General features: G+C 43.7%; 1 protein-coding gene across 1 annotated transcript; it reads right to left on the bottom strand.

The window, feature by feature from the left end:
* Positions 1 to 1,272: 1,272 nt before the first annotated feature.
* Positions 1,273 to 13,349, bottom strand: LOC136753601 (dual specificity protein phosphatase 7). The gene is made up of 4 exons (XM_066709852.1): positions 12,399 to 13,349; positions 9,121 to 10,612; positions 5,328 to 5,765; positions 1,273 to 2,103 (listed from the first exon to the last, which is right to left on the bottom strand). Exons 2-4 carry the CDS (start codon positions 9,506 to 9,508, stop codon positions 1,811 to 1,813), a joined length of 1,119 nt encoding a protein of 372 aa, XP_066565949.1. The 5' UTR covers positions 9,509 to 10,612; positions 12,399 to 13,349; the 3' UTR covers positions 1,273 to 1,810.
* Positions 13,350 to 13,687: the final 338 nt, after the last annotated feature.

Below are 13,687 nucleotides of genomic sequence, written 5' to 3' on the forward strand. Positions count from 1 at the left end.
TGCAAGCAATTCACACCCCTCCCTTTTTCTCGCTCTCTGCTCGCGATGGTGTCAGGGTGCTGGGTAACTTTATTTATTTATTTATTTATTGGTTTATTTTAAGAAATAAATGCTCAGTAGACCTTCAAGTTGAAAAATACATGCTTTGCCCTGGAAGTAATCAAGACCCCCCTTTATAATCATTACTTTCTGTCCCAAAACCACATGATTAAAGTCATACTTTAACCTGGTAGGCAATATGTGAGGGTGCAGATGTTGATGTGTTTCCTTATCGGAGGAGCTGGAGCATGGAGCAGGGGAGCAGCAGGTGTTTGCCCGGAGCTAGAGCAGATTTGGAGAACGGAAAAGTTTTTTTCAAATTATTTTTTTCACAAATCACTGATATCCCTTTCTCTCAAATATTTATTATATACAGTAAATAATTTACTTTGAGCCGGAGCACAGAGCAGGGCTCAGGAACTGGAGTGGAGCAGTTCAAAAACGTTGTTGCTCCAAATTCCTGGAAAAAACACAATAAAACCAAATTATATAATCCCCACAGACAAGTTATGATACACTGCACTGTATTATGTACTTTATTTTCATTAGATTTACTTTAATTCTGACATCTATTGTTTATTCTATTTATTTTGATTATTTGCACTTATTGTAATATGTTTTGTGAACTTTTGTGATTCTGAGTAAAAATGTCTGCTACACAAAATATGATTATGATGATGACGATTATTATTACAACTGTGTTAATAACACTAAGTTTTGGTGAGAGTTTCTTGCATGAGCATAGTCTGGGAAATAGTCACAGTCTTGTTCTGGCCGGTTTTCCAGTCAGACGTACTGTGATGTCCTATGAAGAACTGGTACTTCAGGACCAAGGACAGCTCCAAACTTTCACAGGGACGATTAACTCGAGTTCATTAGTGGATATCGCTGGCTAACACGCCTGCAATAGACACGACTAACTTGGCGTCAGAGTTACACAAATGTAACACAGTTTTAATTATGGTAAATGTGGAGTGCTTAGAAAGAACAATAATAGCTATTTGCTCAGATGAACACCATCATTATTTGGTACATTATTTAAGGAGAAACTACAAGATCTGAGAAAAAATATTCTTCCTCACAATAAATACTAGATGTATTTTACTTAACCACATATTCATATTTATGTTTCAGAAGCCTTTACTGGTAGGCAAAGGCATCTGGACTCTTAGACAGCAGGCATGATTGCTGTTAACATTATCGAGAACTGAGCAAGAGACAGAGAGAAGCATATGCTTTTCAGATCAGCTTTATTGACAGTTGAGTATTGACTTAAAAGCAACTACCAAACAACAAAAAAGAACCAGGTTACTACCGAACGGAAAAAGAAAGGAAATGAGCGTACAAGCAGGTATATAAAAAACAAACACGTAAAAAAAATAGATATATAAAAACAGTAGCAAGATGTGCCCAGCAACAAATTGCTATACAAAAGCGACTTCTTTATATCATATTAAAAGCTTTTTCTTTTTCTGCATCTCAAGACGATAGCAGGATTACATACATTCAGATTACATCCACGTGTTGTGGCCTGTAACAGTCGATTGCCAGTTTGGTTTACAATTGGATCCCTTCGAAGGCTGGAAGAAGAAAAATGCGTTGTGCTTGTGTTCGATCACGGTCTCGCAATCCAGTTGCATTATACAGATGCCCCCAGCAGTGCGGATCGGGGGATTCCCGTCCATTGGCTTGATTTTGGTCAGGTGGTCGTCGTGTCGCCAACCCATGAACCCATTGTAGATCGAAAGGGCAAAGAGAGAGTGGACCGTCCTCACAGGGAAGGAGGCGGCTCTGGATCCTGATTGGCCGGGGGGGTGAAGAAGGCTTGCTCCTCGGTAGCTGGCCGGTCGCAGGGGCTGCGCAGCGTCTTCTCGAAGTCTAGCAGCTGGCCCATGAAGTTGAAGTTGGGCGAGATGTTGGACTTGCGACGTTTGACGAAGTCGTAGGCGTCGTTCAGGGAGAGCCCCAACCGCTGCATCAGATAGGCCACCGTCACCGTCACTGAGCGGCTCACCCCCGCCAGGCAGTGCACCAGCACCCCACAGCGCTGGGACAGAGCCTCGTCTGTGAGGGAGAGAGGGAGACGTTGAGAGGACATCCTGGAGACTAGGGTGTCCATAAAAAGAGACAGGATGGGATTTGAAACATGAAGACAGTATCATTCCTTTGTGATGCTGCACAATAATAACATACACTCACCTAAAGGATTATTAGGAAAACCATACTAATACTGTGTTTGACCCCCTTTCGCCTTCAGAACTGCCTTAATTCTACGTGGCATTGATTCAACAAGGTGCTGAAAGCATTCTTTAGAAATGTTGGCCCATATTGATAGGATAGCATCTTGCAGTTGATGGAGATTTGTGGGATGCACATCCAGGGCACGAAGCTCCCGTTCCACCACATCCCAAAGATGCTCTATTGGGTTGAGATCTGGTGACTGTGGGGGCCAGTTTAGTACAGTGAACTCATTGTCATGTTCAAGAAACCAATTAGAAATGATTCGACCTTTGTGACATGGTGCATTATCCTGCTGGAAGTAGCCATCAGAGGATGGGTACATGGTGGTCATAAAGGGATGGACATGGTCAGAAACAATGCTCAGGTAGGCCGTGGCATTTAAACGATGCCCAATTGGCACTAAGGGGCCTAAAGTGTGCCAAGAAAACATCCCCCACACCATTACACCACCACCACCAGCCTGCACAGTGGTAACAAGGCATGATGGATCCATGTTCTCATTCTGTTTACGCCAAATTCTGACTCTACCATCTGAATGTCTCAACAGAAATCGAGACTCATCAGACCAGGCAACATTTTTCCAGTCTTCAACTGTCCAATTTTGGTGAGCTTGTGCAAATTGTAGCCTCTTTTTCCTATTTGTAGTGGAGATGAGTGGTACCCGGTGGGGTCTTCTGCTGTTGTAGCCCATCCGCCTCAAGGTTGTACGTGTTGTGGCTTCACAAATGCATACCTCGGTTGTAACGAGTGGTTATTTCAGTCAAAGTTGCTCTTCTATCAGCTTGAATCAGTTGGCCCATTCTCCTCTGACCTCTAGCATCAACAAGGCATTTTCGCCCACAGGACTGCCGCATACTGGATGTTTTTCCCTTTTCACACCATTCTTTGTAAACCCTAGAAATGGTTGTGCATGAAAATCCCAGTAACTGAGCAGATTGTGAAATACTCAGACCGGCCCGTCTGGCACCAACAACCCTGCCACGCTCAAAATTGCTTAAATCACCTTTCTTTCCCATTCAGACATTCAGTTTGGAGTTCAGGAGATTGTCTTGACCAGGACCACACCCCTAAATGCATTGAAGCAACTGCCATGTGATTGGTTGGTTAGATAATTGCATTAATGAGAAATTGAACAGGTGTTCCTAATAATCCTTTAGGTGAGTGTATATTGATATCTTACATATTTGTATTGTGAAGTGATTGTATTGATCTTGTTGTTTGCCAGGTAAAGTAGCTTCCTGTAATCTGTTGGTTGACAATAAACTACATGCAATCAAACATGTTTCAACTGTTCTGTTAGTGGCAGGAAAAGCGGAGAGCCGATCAGTGTGACCTGCTTTACCGCACACGTTGATTAACCACAAATAATGAGGCGTAATGCTTAGTTTACATTTCTTGCATTATAAGGGGAAATTTCAATCCCCATCCTGTGCGAAAGCATGTTAACATAAGGCCACTCGGTAAGGTGGAGTACTTTTGAACCTGTAACTGCCGGTCACTATTTACTGCTCCATTAAATAATCACATTACTTTCATGCTGCACTTTTTTCTTTGTCAAAACACTCCTTACACATAAGCACAAAACAAACTTGACTTGAGGAACACAAAAACGAGAACCAGGCTTGAGGAGGTTGCTGTGGTTTTGTGGCTGACCTAGAACGTTTTCACCTATGTTTTCAGCTCGGCGTCTCGGTTGCCGAGGCTTTCTCCTAGTTCCTAACGTTTTTCTGATCCGAGTTATTTTTATCCCTAACTAGGGCTGCCTCATTTCTCATCTTCTGACGACACCTGCGAAAAAACTCCCCAGACTTGCTGTGCGGTCGAGTGCTGATCTTGCTCGACTTGTTAGCTCCGAACGAAAGCCTTTTCTTTAGCCAAAAATGAGTGATGGGCCGAAGTGCGTTTCTAACACGGCAGGCCCGTTACAACAGAATGGCAGCTGCGGTGGTACAAGTTGTAAACACTGTTTAGTAGTGTAAACTGTGGAGAACAGCTTCTGTGTGAGCGAGTGGCTGCCGGAAAACAACTGGCGCATGCAAGAGCTAGTTCACTTCAGTTCCCATTTCCTTCCGCTCTCCTGTTGTGGCTGTACGTGCTTCGATTGCTGGCTGCTAACAAAACTGACTCTCACAGCGAATGAGGAAGGGAAGGGGAAGCATATTCGTAATGCACAGACTGGGGAGTGCAAACCGCTTCGGCTCACTGATTGCAGCAGTGTGCAACTTTGATTAACTTCCCCACGTGGCTTGTTGCGATGCCTTGGTGAGGAGGCTTTAAATATCATATGACAGCCAATGTAAGCTGATGTAAGCTGTTTCCTTTGCTGCAGTCTGCCAGGCTGCAAGGGTTAAGGATCTGAGGTCGCCTCGCTGAGGTTTCGCTAGAAGACTGCTGCTATTTTTGACTGTGACCTAATTTAAAGTAAAGCCCTTGCAGAGTATGAAGCAGCTTGCTGGGAGGAATGGTTAAAGAGATCTCTAAATTGGTCCATTGTTTAATGGAAGTGGAGAGGGAAGTGGGGAGGGCAGAGCTTGCGATTCCTTATCCAGACACAGGCGACAGATAAAGCTGAGAGACTGTGGGGCATTGAGGGGGAGTAATGGGGGGGGGGCAAGATTTCTCAATGTAACTGCTGATGTCATGGCCATAAAAAGAGGGAAATCTGTCAGCATTGAAGTTTAAAGGCCTCCCTTTTCTTCAACGGAAAAGAAACAGCCCAGACTCCCATCGCTTTTCAGTTGCTGTTCAGTTCATTTCAGTCCAAGTGTTACACAATGGAAGGCTTAACCTTTTTCTGTTAAAAATAAAGGTTTATGTGGAGAGGAGACAAAAATGTTGCCAGCTAATCATTTCTGTTGTCCCAGCTACTCTCTTTAACAGCTTAGTAAGTGATGGGTACGCAATTAAACACTGAACTCTGGACACACTTTTACAGTGTTTTCCCGTGCAGTTGTGAACTCTTATGTGGACTTAACCCACTGGGTTAAAAAACAGTCGACTCTCTCCACTCTGGTCAACCAAAGCGGGGTTTGAGCCCCCACACTCACCGATGAACTGGATGGCCTCTGGGAAGAACTGCGAGAGGTTCTGGCTCCAGTGGTCCGAGATGGGGATCTGCTTGTAGCGGAAGTCACCGTTGTTCTCGAACATGTTGGGCAGGTTGGGGGTGACGTTGAGGATGTAGCGGATGCCCAGCTTGGCCAGCGTGTCCCGGTCGGCCGAGTGCTTGGCGCAGCCCAGGTACAGGTTGGGCAGGATCTGCACTGGGAAGGGGGGCTGGGCGCTGGGGCTGGGTTCGTCCGATTCCGGGCCCGTGGCGCTCAGGGGGTCCCGGTCAGGGTCCGAATCCCCATCGGAGCCCAAGGAGCCCAGCCGAAGGCCGCCCAGGCCCAGGACCGAGGCGGGGGGCGCCAGCCAACGTGCGGCCACACTGGTACCACTCTCACAGTGTTGGGGGAACAGTCTGTGGAACGTCTGGAATCCACCTGAGAGAGGGAGGGAGAGAGATGTTGGCACATTCGAGAGTCCATTTCTGGAGTCTTGTAAAATAATTCAACACATGATCAAAAAAGAAGCCCCATACACATATATTATTAAATATTATTATAAAGGAGTTTCTGGGGGGAGGTCAACAAATCAGGTACCACCTCTCATACACACAAGCATAAGTATCACTCTCCTTTTAGAATAAATCCATCTTTTTATTATTTTTTGACATGATTTTTGTGTGTCTGGCAAGCAGTCAGTCCAGCCAGACTTTAACTATGACTCGTCTTTCTGCCTTTTGAAAGAATTTGAATCAAAGCAGTTTCTTCCTCATACTGTTACAGTGATGAGCTCAGCACACGGTAAAACAAAATCTTCCTCGTTTGTCACTCTGGAGAGGTGTGGTTAGCGATCTCATTGGTTCCTGCAGAATTGATTTTAAAATACTCCTTCTGAATTTATAAATTCCCCGCGGGCGGACTGAACTGATTTCGGGACGCGCTCTCCCCCCGGCGCTCTGTCCTTCTGAAGATGAACTCAGTTGGTGGGGCCGTGTCTTTGTGCACAGAGCTCATATCTGCAGAAGGCCTTGCCAACATCTTTGAGGACTTGAATCCTCATTGACTATTTTGAAATCCCCATTAAGAATGTTTCTAAGCAGAGAAAAGTGATACTATCCTGCATTTTTGTTTGTCTGTGTTTGTTTGTTTGTTTGGGTTATTCCAATAGAATAGAATCATTTTTGAATACTCCCTTTAGAAATCTGTCTATCTGTCTATTAGTAATATAGTCTAAACTATATTACTAAAATTAATAGGCAAGGCCTCTGCCCCCCTGTATTACATTGTATCAGATCACATAGTATGAAGAGATTTGTTATTTTTTTTTAAGGCACCTTAATTGTCAGTATGTTTTGTGATATTATGGAAATTTCTACAGTTCTGTTGTTGACATCATGACCAACAAGAAAACACATATTGCCACAAGACTGGGAGTATAACACTGAGGGCCTCTCGGAAATTAGTGCTGATCTCAACCTCTAGAACACCCCTGGGATGACCTGTAATATCAACGCACTAGACTTGATGATGTTTTAGAGACTGGAGTGAATGAATGGAGATGAATGGCACAAAATTCCTATGGGTGTGTGATCGAAAGCAAAAAACATGGTACGTGATGTAAACGCAGAGCTAGGCAGGAAAACCCCTTGTTGCCCCGTAGGATCAATGACATTACTAGTGGCTTACTCAACAATATAATACAATAGCATTATATAGCTCCCTTCATATCCTGATATTTCAGGGTGGGAGACAGTTGAACACTACAAATTAATTCCATAATGAACCAGTTATATAAAAGCAATTTGACAATGTATTGCACATTGCATTTCCTAGAAGAGTTACAATTAGAAGTAACCAAAGTAGAAGGACTGATGGAGATTTTCAAGCAAAAAAAACACAACTGAACAAGCAAACAAACTGCCACGAGACACAGCCGAAATGGCAGGAGAACACAGACAACATTAACCACACACTGCGGGGCGTTCTGCCACAGCCGCAGAACTACTTAACTGCACGGCTCTTGAAAGAGAGATTGTGGTTCCCGATAACAAAAGGCCATTTGGATACAGTCAACTTCTACAGTTCCTATTTTAGTTTCAATTGATTCACTTATATATACACACAGTCATATGATTTTTGCTTTGTTTTTATGCTGCTCCTATTCTGCAGTTAAGTGATTCAAAACTCTCTTTTTTAGCAGAGAGGGGAAACCACAGGTTAGATTCTAGCTGATAATTGATGCAAAATATTTTTCTTATTGTCAACCTGCTTCCGAATGCATCCTAGTGCTGTGTCCATTGGCAGAAGAAAATGTTTTATATAATTGTATATTTAATTCTGTTTCTAATTTCTCTTCCTGTTCTGATGCTGTAGCACATACAATCAGATAAAGAATGCTATCATGAGAGAAGATAGCGAGAAGATACCATTGTCCACAATAAAAACACGATAGGGTACAAGTTTTGAATTTTCAATTCTCAGACAGGTCAAAGTTTTGATTTAGAAACATGGCACACCGGTTAAGATATCTGATAACACACTGCACTTGTGCAAACTGACTATATTTTCTACTCAACCCACTACTGTGTCTGCATGAGTATCCTATGTTGTCAGCAAAAAATACATAAGAAAATGTGGAATGCTACCAGTGTAACTGGCTTGCCATGCTGTAACAGAGGAAAGTGTCCTTTGTGAAAAAACTATTTTTTTTATTCAGTTTTCAGAATACACTAATTTTCAGACACTTCCAGGTCATATGAAGGCACTGGCTGCTGCTGTTGAATCTGACTTGCCATTACAGCTTTCAACATATCATGCGATCAACACATTCCCAGCCCCATCCTGTCTTTTCACACTGTACGCTGGAGTGCAAACATAGCTTAAAGCGCCCGCTATGATACATGCTATAATCACTTTCAAAAGTCTGACAAGCCACAGTTACTGTGTGGGTGCTGTGTGGTGGTGTTGCTGTCTGAAGCGTTAGTGGTACACAAAGTGCCTCTTACAGTGAGCAAAAACACATTCAAGACAAGATCAAATAAAGAAAAGCACGGAAATTGGAGATCTGTGGCCAGTTTCATCAAACAGATTTGTTATTTGAGTTTAAGGGTCTCACACAATGTATATTGACACACTAGTCAATAAATGCTTGTAAAGAGAAAAGCTGTTTCACACTGTTATTCAGTTGCCAAGTCTTATTCCTATCCCCACCTTTTTAATCAAATCACAGCTTAATTAAAATAAATCCCTAATTCAATTAATAAAATCCCTAGCTCAGCTCAGTAAGATGTGAAAACAACAGCAGCTAGGCTTCAGAAGTGCCTGCACATAGATGAGCTGTGTCAGTGACAAGGTGTCTAGAAATCACCCGGCTGAGCCCATACAGAGAGAACGAACAATGCTTGTTGTGGGAGTTTTGAATTGGCGCTGGTGACTGTGCAGTATCAATCTGGAGCCCATAAAGAGTTGCTTAGACAGCTCTGAGACAGCAACAGTTTCTTGAACAAGCACAGGACAGATTAACCGATTGCTGTTTGCTCAGTGTCAGGGCAACAACACACCTGACATTGAGGGTGTTTCTGAAAGGACTGAGGGCAGAATAATAAAAATAAGGTTATTTTCATCCCAGGCACCCCACTTTAACATAATTTGCAGCCTATTGACAGGTATTGAATTCTTCCAGTTAACCAGCCAATCAGACCCACTGTGGTCATGGGGAGCTTGGCCGGAACTGAAGCCAGAAGACACTGCTGAACGTTTATATATCCGGGCAACGGAAGGGATTGGGACTCACCTTTCAGGTAGTACGCCTGGCAGCCGTCCTTCCTGAGCGTGTGCAGCATGACGGCCAGGATGGACTCCTCCTCCTGCTGCTGCGTGGGGGAGGGGCCACCGCCAGGGCCCGCCTCCTGGCCCTCATCGTACAGGAGGATGGCGTGAGTGGCGCAGCGGCTGGCGAACCCCTGCCGCTCCTGGGGGCAGCGGATGAGGGAGGGCATGGCGAGCTGGCCCCGCTTCAGCCGCCGCAGCAGGATGGAGGGGATGGCCACACTGATGGCCCCGGCCACACGGCCCTCCTCGTAGTGCTCTCGAGGGCGACAGTCCAAAACCAAGACCCTGGCTTGAGGGCCCGAATCAAGCTCGGCACACAACCAGGCTGGCGATCGGGCCAGCGCCTCCATACTTGCAACCCCCTATCAAGGCAGGGCATTCACAGATCCCTGGGTGTGATCGGGAGAAGCTTGCATCAACCTGGAACAGAACCGTGTGGCTGGTGTGTTTGAGTAAGGCACAGACTCATGCAAAGATGGATCTTAACACCGGAGAGCCATGCAGGCTATGCTGAGGACAACAGAAGCAGAAGGTCTTACTCCACTCTCCATCCAATTCTGGGATTATTGCAAACCGGACGTTTTAAAATGGAATCCTCTATGATGAACACAGAGGTGTGTCTCTTTTGTCCGTCTACAACAATTCAGAGATATTGCCTTGGATTGGTGGCCTCTGTGGACTGGAACCCCAGTTTTGATGTGGAGGAGGATATTGAAAAACCTGCAAAGCTCAGAGAGATGGTAGACAGGAAGTCAAGGCTTTATGTTTGGCATTTCTCCAATGTGCTGTCACTAGACAAAGGACTTTCCAAAGTGGTGAAATTGTCTAGCTAATGTTCCTCAAAATGTTTCCCAAATTCTTGGCTTGGAATAAGATCTAATTCACAGCAAACCTGAAGTGCCTCCTCTTGACTTATAGAGATCAAATTTGACTCACTTGCATACAATCACACTGCCTATACTTTCTCTCATTATCAGAGTGGAAAACAAGAAGGAATTTGAAGTTTTACATCTCTTCTGACATTTTGAAGGAGATCTGAAAATGGGGGAAGTCAACAATGTCTGCAATTTAGGGTGATCTGTGAAGTCCAAGTGATTGGCACATAGGACAGGACTTCGGAGAGACCAGGCACTTTTATCGGGAGGTCTCTGACTGGCGGAAATGGGTCAGACTTAAAGATAGTCTGCCTTGTCCGGTATAACGGGTAGAGGAAGAAAATTAAATTGGAAAGAACTGGGTTCAGTTTTGCATATCTTTGGTTAATATTTGCACCCTGTTGCCAGATGGAGTTGCAGGTATTCTGTATTGATCCAACTTCTGTTCATGGCAGTTAAGTCCATTGAAGATCCTTCCTTTAGCTTCGGTTCAAAAGTTCACTGAGTTTTGATCCCAAACTGAGATAGACTCTTGCTTCTGTTTCCCCAAGTGTGATGCAATCCACTTCCAGACAATAGCTGCAAAGTAATAACATAAGCATAATCATAATAACTTAACAGAAGTTACATTAGGAAGTACAATATGACTATTATAGAGATAACTATGAAAAACAGAAGTTAAACTAAACAGCTAGGCCTAACTTGTTGTTTTTGTTGCTGTTGTTATCATTATTGTTTCCAGTTAAAAACACTGTATGTTAATTGTGATCGTTTTGAGTCCAATCAATTTCCACAAATGGCACCTGGCAGTTATAAACAGGGGAGTTGGGGGGAAGGGGGGGCTGGGAAATGACATCAATTGATGTTGGGAGTTCAGTGCAGATTTAATCAGCACGCTTTCATTGAATTCCCCTTGACTTCCTGCTCTAAATACACTTAGATGAGCCGCATCTGATATAAAACCTCCGCACAGATGAAATGCAGTCGTGACTGGCGCATCGGTTATCGATGTATATGTAGATAAATGCGTGTATGTGGCGCACATCAAAATGGTAAAGGGGCAAAGAGTAAAAGTCATTGATGAAGTTAAGTGTAGTGGATCTGTCTGATTCAGCATTGCCTACAAAAAATCAAAAGCCAGTGTGACCCACCATCTAGCCTTTGCGATTTGTACAGGTATAGATCAAGATCTAAAGATATGGTAGCAAATAACTAATACATCAACACGTTCATTATTAGAAGAAAGGGGTGGGTGGATGATTAAGAAGCCAGTCTAATAACAGAAACAATATCTTATTATAATGTTTTATATTAAAACGTGAACTGCAACATGAAAATCTAAATAATCACCCGTTTTTTTGTTGTTGTTTTTTCACCAGGAATAGCATGCATCCTTATAGAGAAAGAAGCTTAAACTTTATTATTAAGAACAATATAACTAAGAATAAGTCTGCCCTGCATAGAAACCTCAAATTACGTTACGCTATGTGCAAACATATAACTATGGGGTTAAACATAATTGTGTTCTAATAATATATTAACACAATTAAAACTAATACCATAACAGTTATTTTCGTTTGATGTTCAATTATTATTATTATTATTATTATTATTATTATTATTATTATTATTATTATTGTCATTTATAATTAATTATAATTAATATTAATTAATTATAATTAATAATAATTAATATTAGAAGAAGTATATAGTTAAATAAGACAGGGCCTTTTTGTATTGTAATAGCCATGCGCTGTGCAGTTTGTGTATCTAACTTTTATGTATGTACACTGTAGTGTTTTCAGCTGGAACATGGTGGTCAAAACCTTAACAAATTGTTTTTCATGATGTTTAATTATTACTTCTGTTTCTGAAGATCGTGCAAATGATACATGATAAACGATGGGTGTGATTTAAAAAAATGTTCCCCAATTGTGTTTTTAGAAAGTGTTTAGATTAACTGTACATTTTTAGTATATGGCTTATGTATGTATGTATGTATGTATGTATGTATGTATGTATGCATGTATGTATGTATGCATGTATGTATGTATGCATGTAGCCTAGACTAGGAATTCAGAATTCCTGCTGGCCAAACACACGAAGTTCGGGTCATGGTGTTAGTTGGAAGATGAATATTATAAAAACAAATGTACCACATAGTGTCAATTATGTATGACTTAATCTCTTGCTGAAAGACTGTCCACGACTCCACGTAACATTAAACACCCTAATGCAAAACCAAGAAGAAACATGCGTTGTCACTGTCTATTAAATTATATAATGCCACCAACACGCTGATTTAAAAGACAAAATAGCATTAGCAGTAACAGTGGTAACACCCGTCCGAAATGCCTGCTCTTACCCGTGCTTTCTTCTTCTTCTCTCCTGCTAGCAGTCCAGCTGCGCTTGTCTGAAGACTCCGGGACAATGACAGATAATATGAGAAATGATAAAGAAGCAAACTGGGCTTCAGCACCGCGGGGAGGGATGCACAGACCGGAGGCGAGGCACCCTGAGTCATTCACAAAAACACGCACTGCTTTTCTCGCAATAGAAGCAAACCTGAGCGCCGGGTAAAGCCCGGAGCCGAGTCTGCTCACTCACTCCCAGTGCGGGCTGCGGCACACGCAGCGCACATGCATGCCACTTTGTATTTGTATTTGTATTTTAACTTTCGGCTGCTCATTCTCTGGCCTCGGCTGGAGAGACGGAGGTTAATGCACAAGTATAGCCGGCATATCGGAGAAACGGAGAAACACGGCAAGACGATCCGAGTAAGATGAGTTGTCTCCGCTGTCAACACCCTGGCAGGTCGGTGGAAAGAAAGTGTCTGGACACCGAGGCGGGACTGTTGAAACTCCCTCTGTGCGCCGCGTCTCTACAGCGCACGCCTCGCCACGCACAGCCGGGCGCTATAAACCCGCAGCAGCCGTGCGGTCTGCGTGCACATCCTTTTCCCTTTCGTTTCAAAGCACGAAGGACGTCCGGATGTCTTTACAGAATAAACACAATGCGGGAGGAAGCCCGGGCTATGTGAGCGCTGCGGTTCAGCTGCGATGCTCGTATACACGCGTGTCCGCTGCGTGTGGGATGTTCAGGCACTGGTGAGAGTTGCATAGCATCACCGGGACGGTAGACGGGCTATTGTGTCCCGGCGGGGTCCCGTCCCTCGGTGACATGTGTGTTAGGTGTACATGCATGCGTGTGTTTGCGCGAAAGACAGCCGAGTGTGTAGCTGCCGCAGCTGGGATGGAGAGAATGGAGAAGGACGGAGCAGAGGAAAGAGAGAGAGAAAGTGCGGCTTGCACACTCACTGCACACAGAGTGGATGGTACTGTTTCTGAACTATGCATAGGTGCGGGTAAATGGGTCTATTGCTGTTCCGTTCAATCGCTTGCGTAACAGCTTCCCAGCCAACACACACTGTTCTCACAACGCACTAGTATCAGTGTGTGTGTTTCTCTCTGTATTTGTGTGTGTGTGTTACCCAATATGCCCGTCCACACTGGTCAGATACTGCAATAGAGGTCAAACGCGCACTGGTGATGTGCATCAGAGGAGCCAGGGTCAAGTGCATGCAGCGCGTTATGTAAGCCAGACTCTCCGGGCTGGAAGACATTTGCGAAGCTCGGCACGGTGCATTACATAACT

The sequence above is a fragment of the Amia ocellicauda genome, chromosome 7, assembly GCF_036373705.1.
Source record: "Amia ocellicauda isolate fAmiCal2 chromosome 7, fAmiCal2.hap1, whole genome shotgun sequence".
In the NCBI taxonomy this organism is placed as follows: Eukaryota; Metazoa; Chordata; class Actinopteri; order Amiiformes; family Amiidae; genus Amia; species Amia ocellicauda.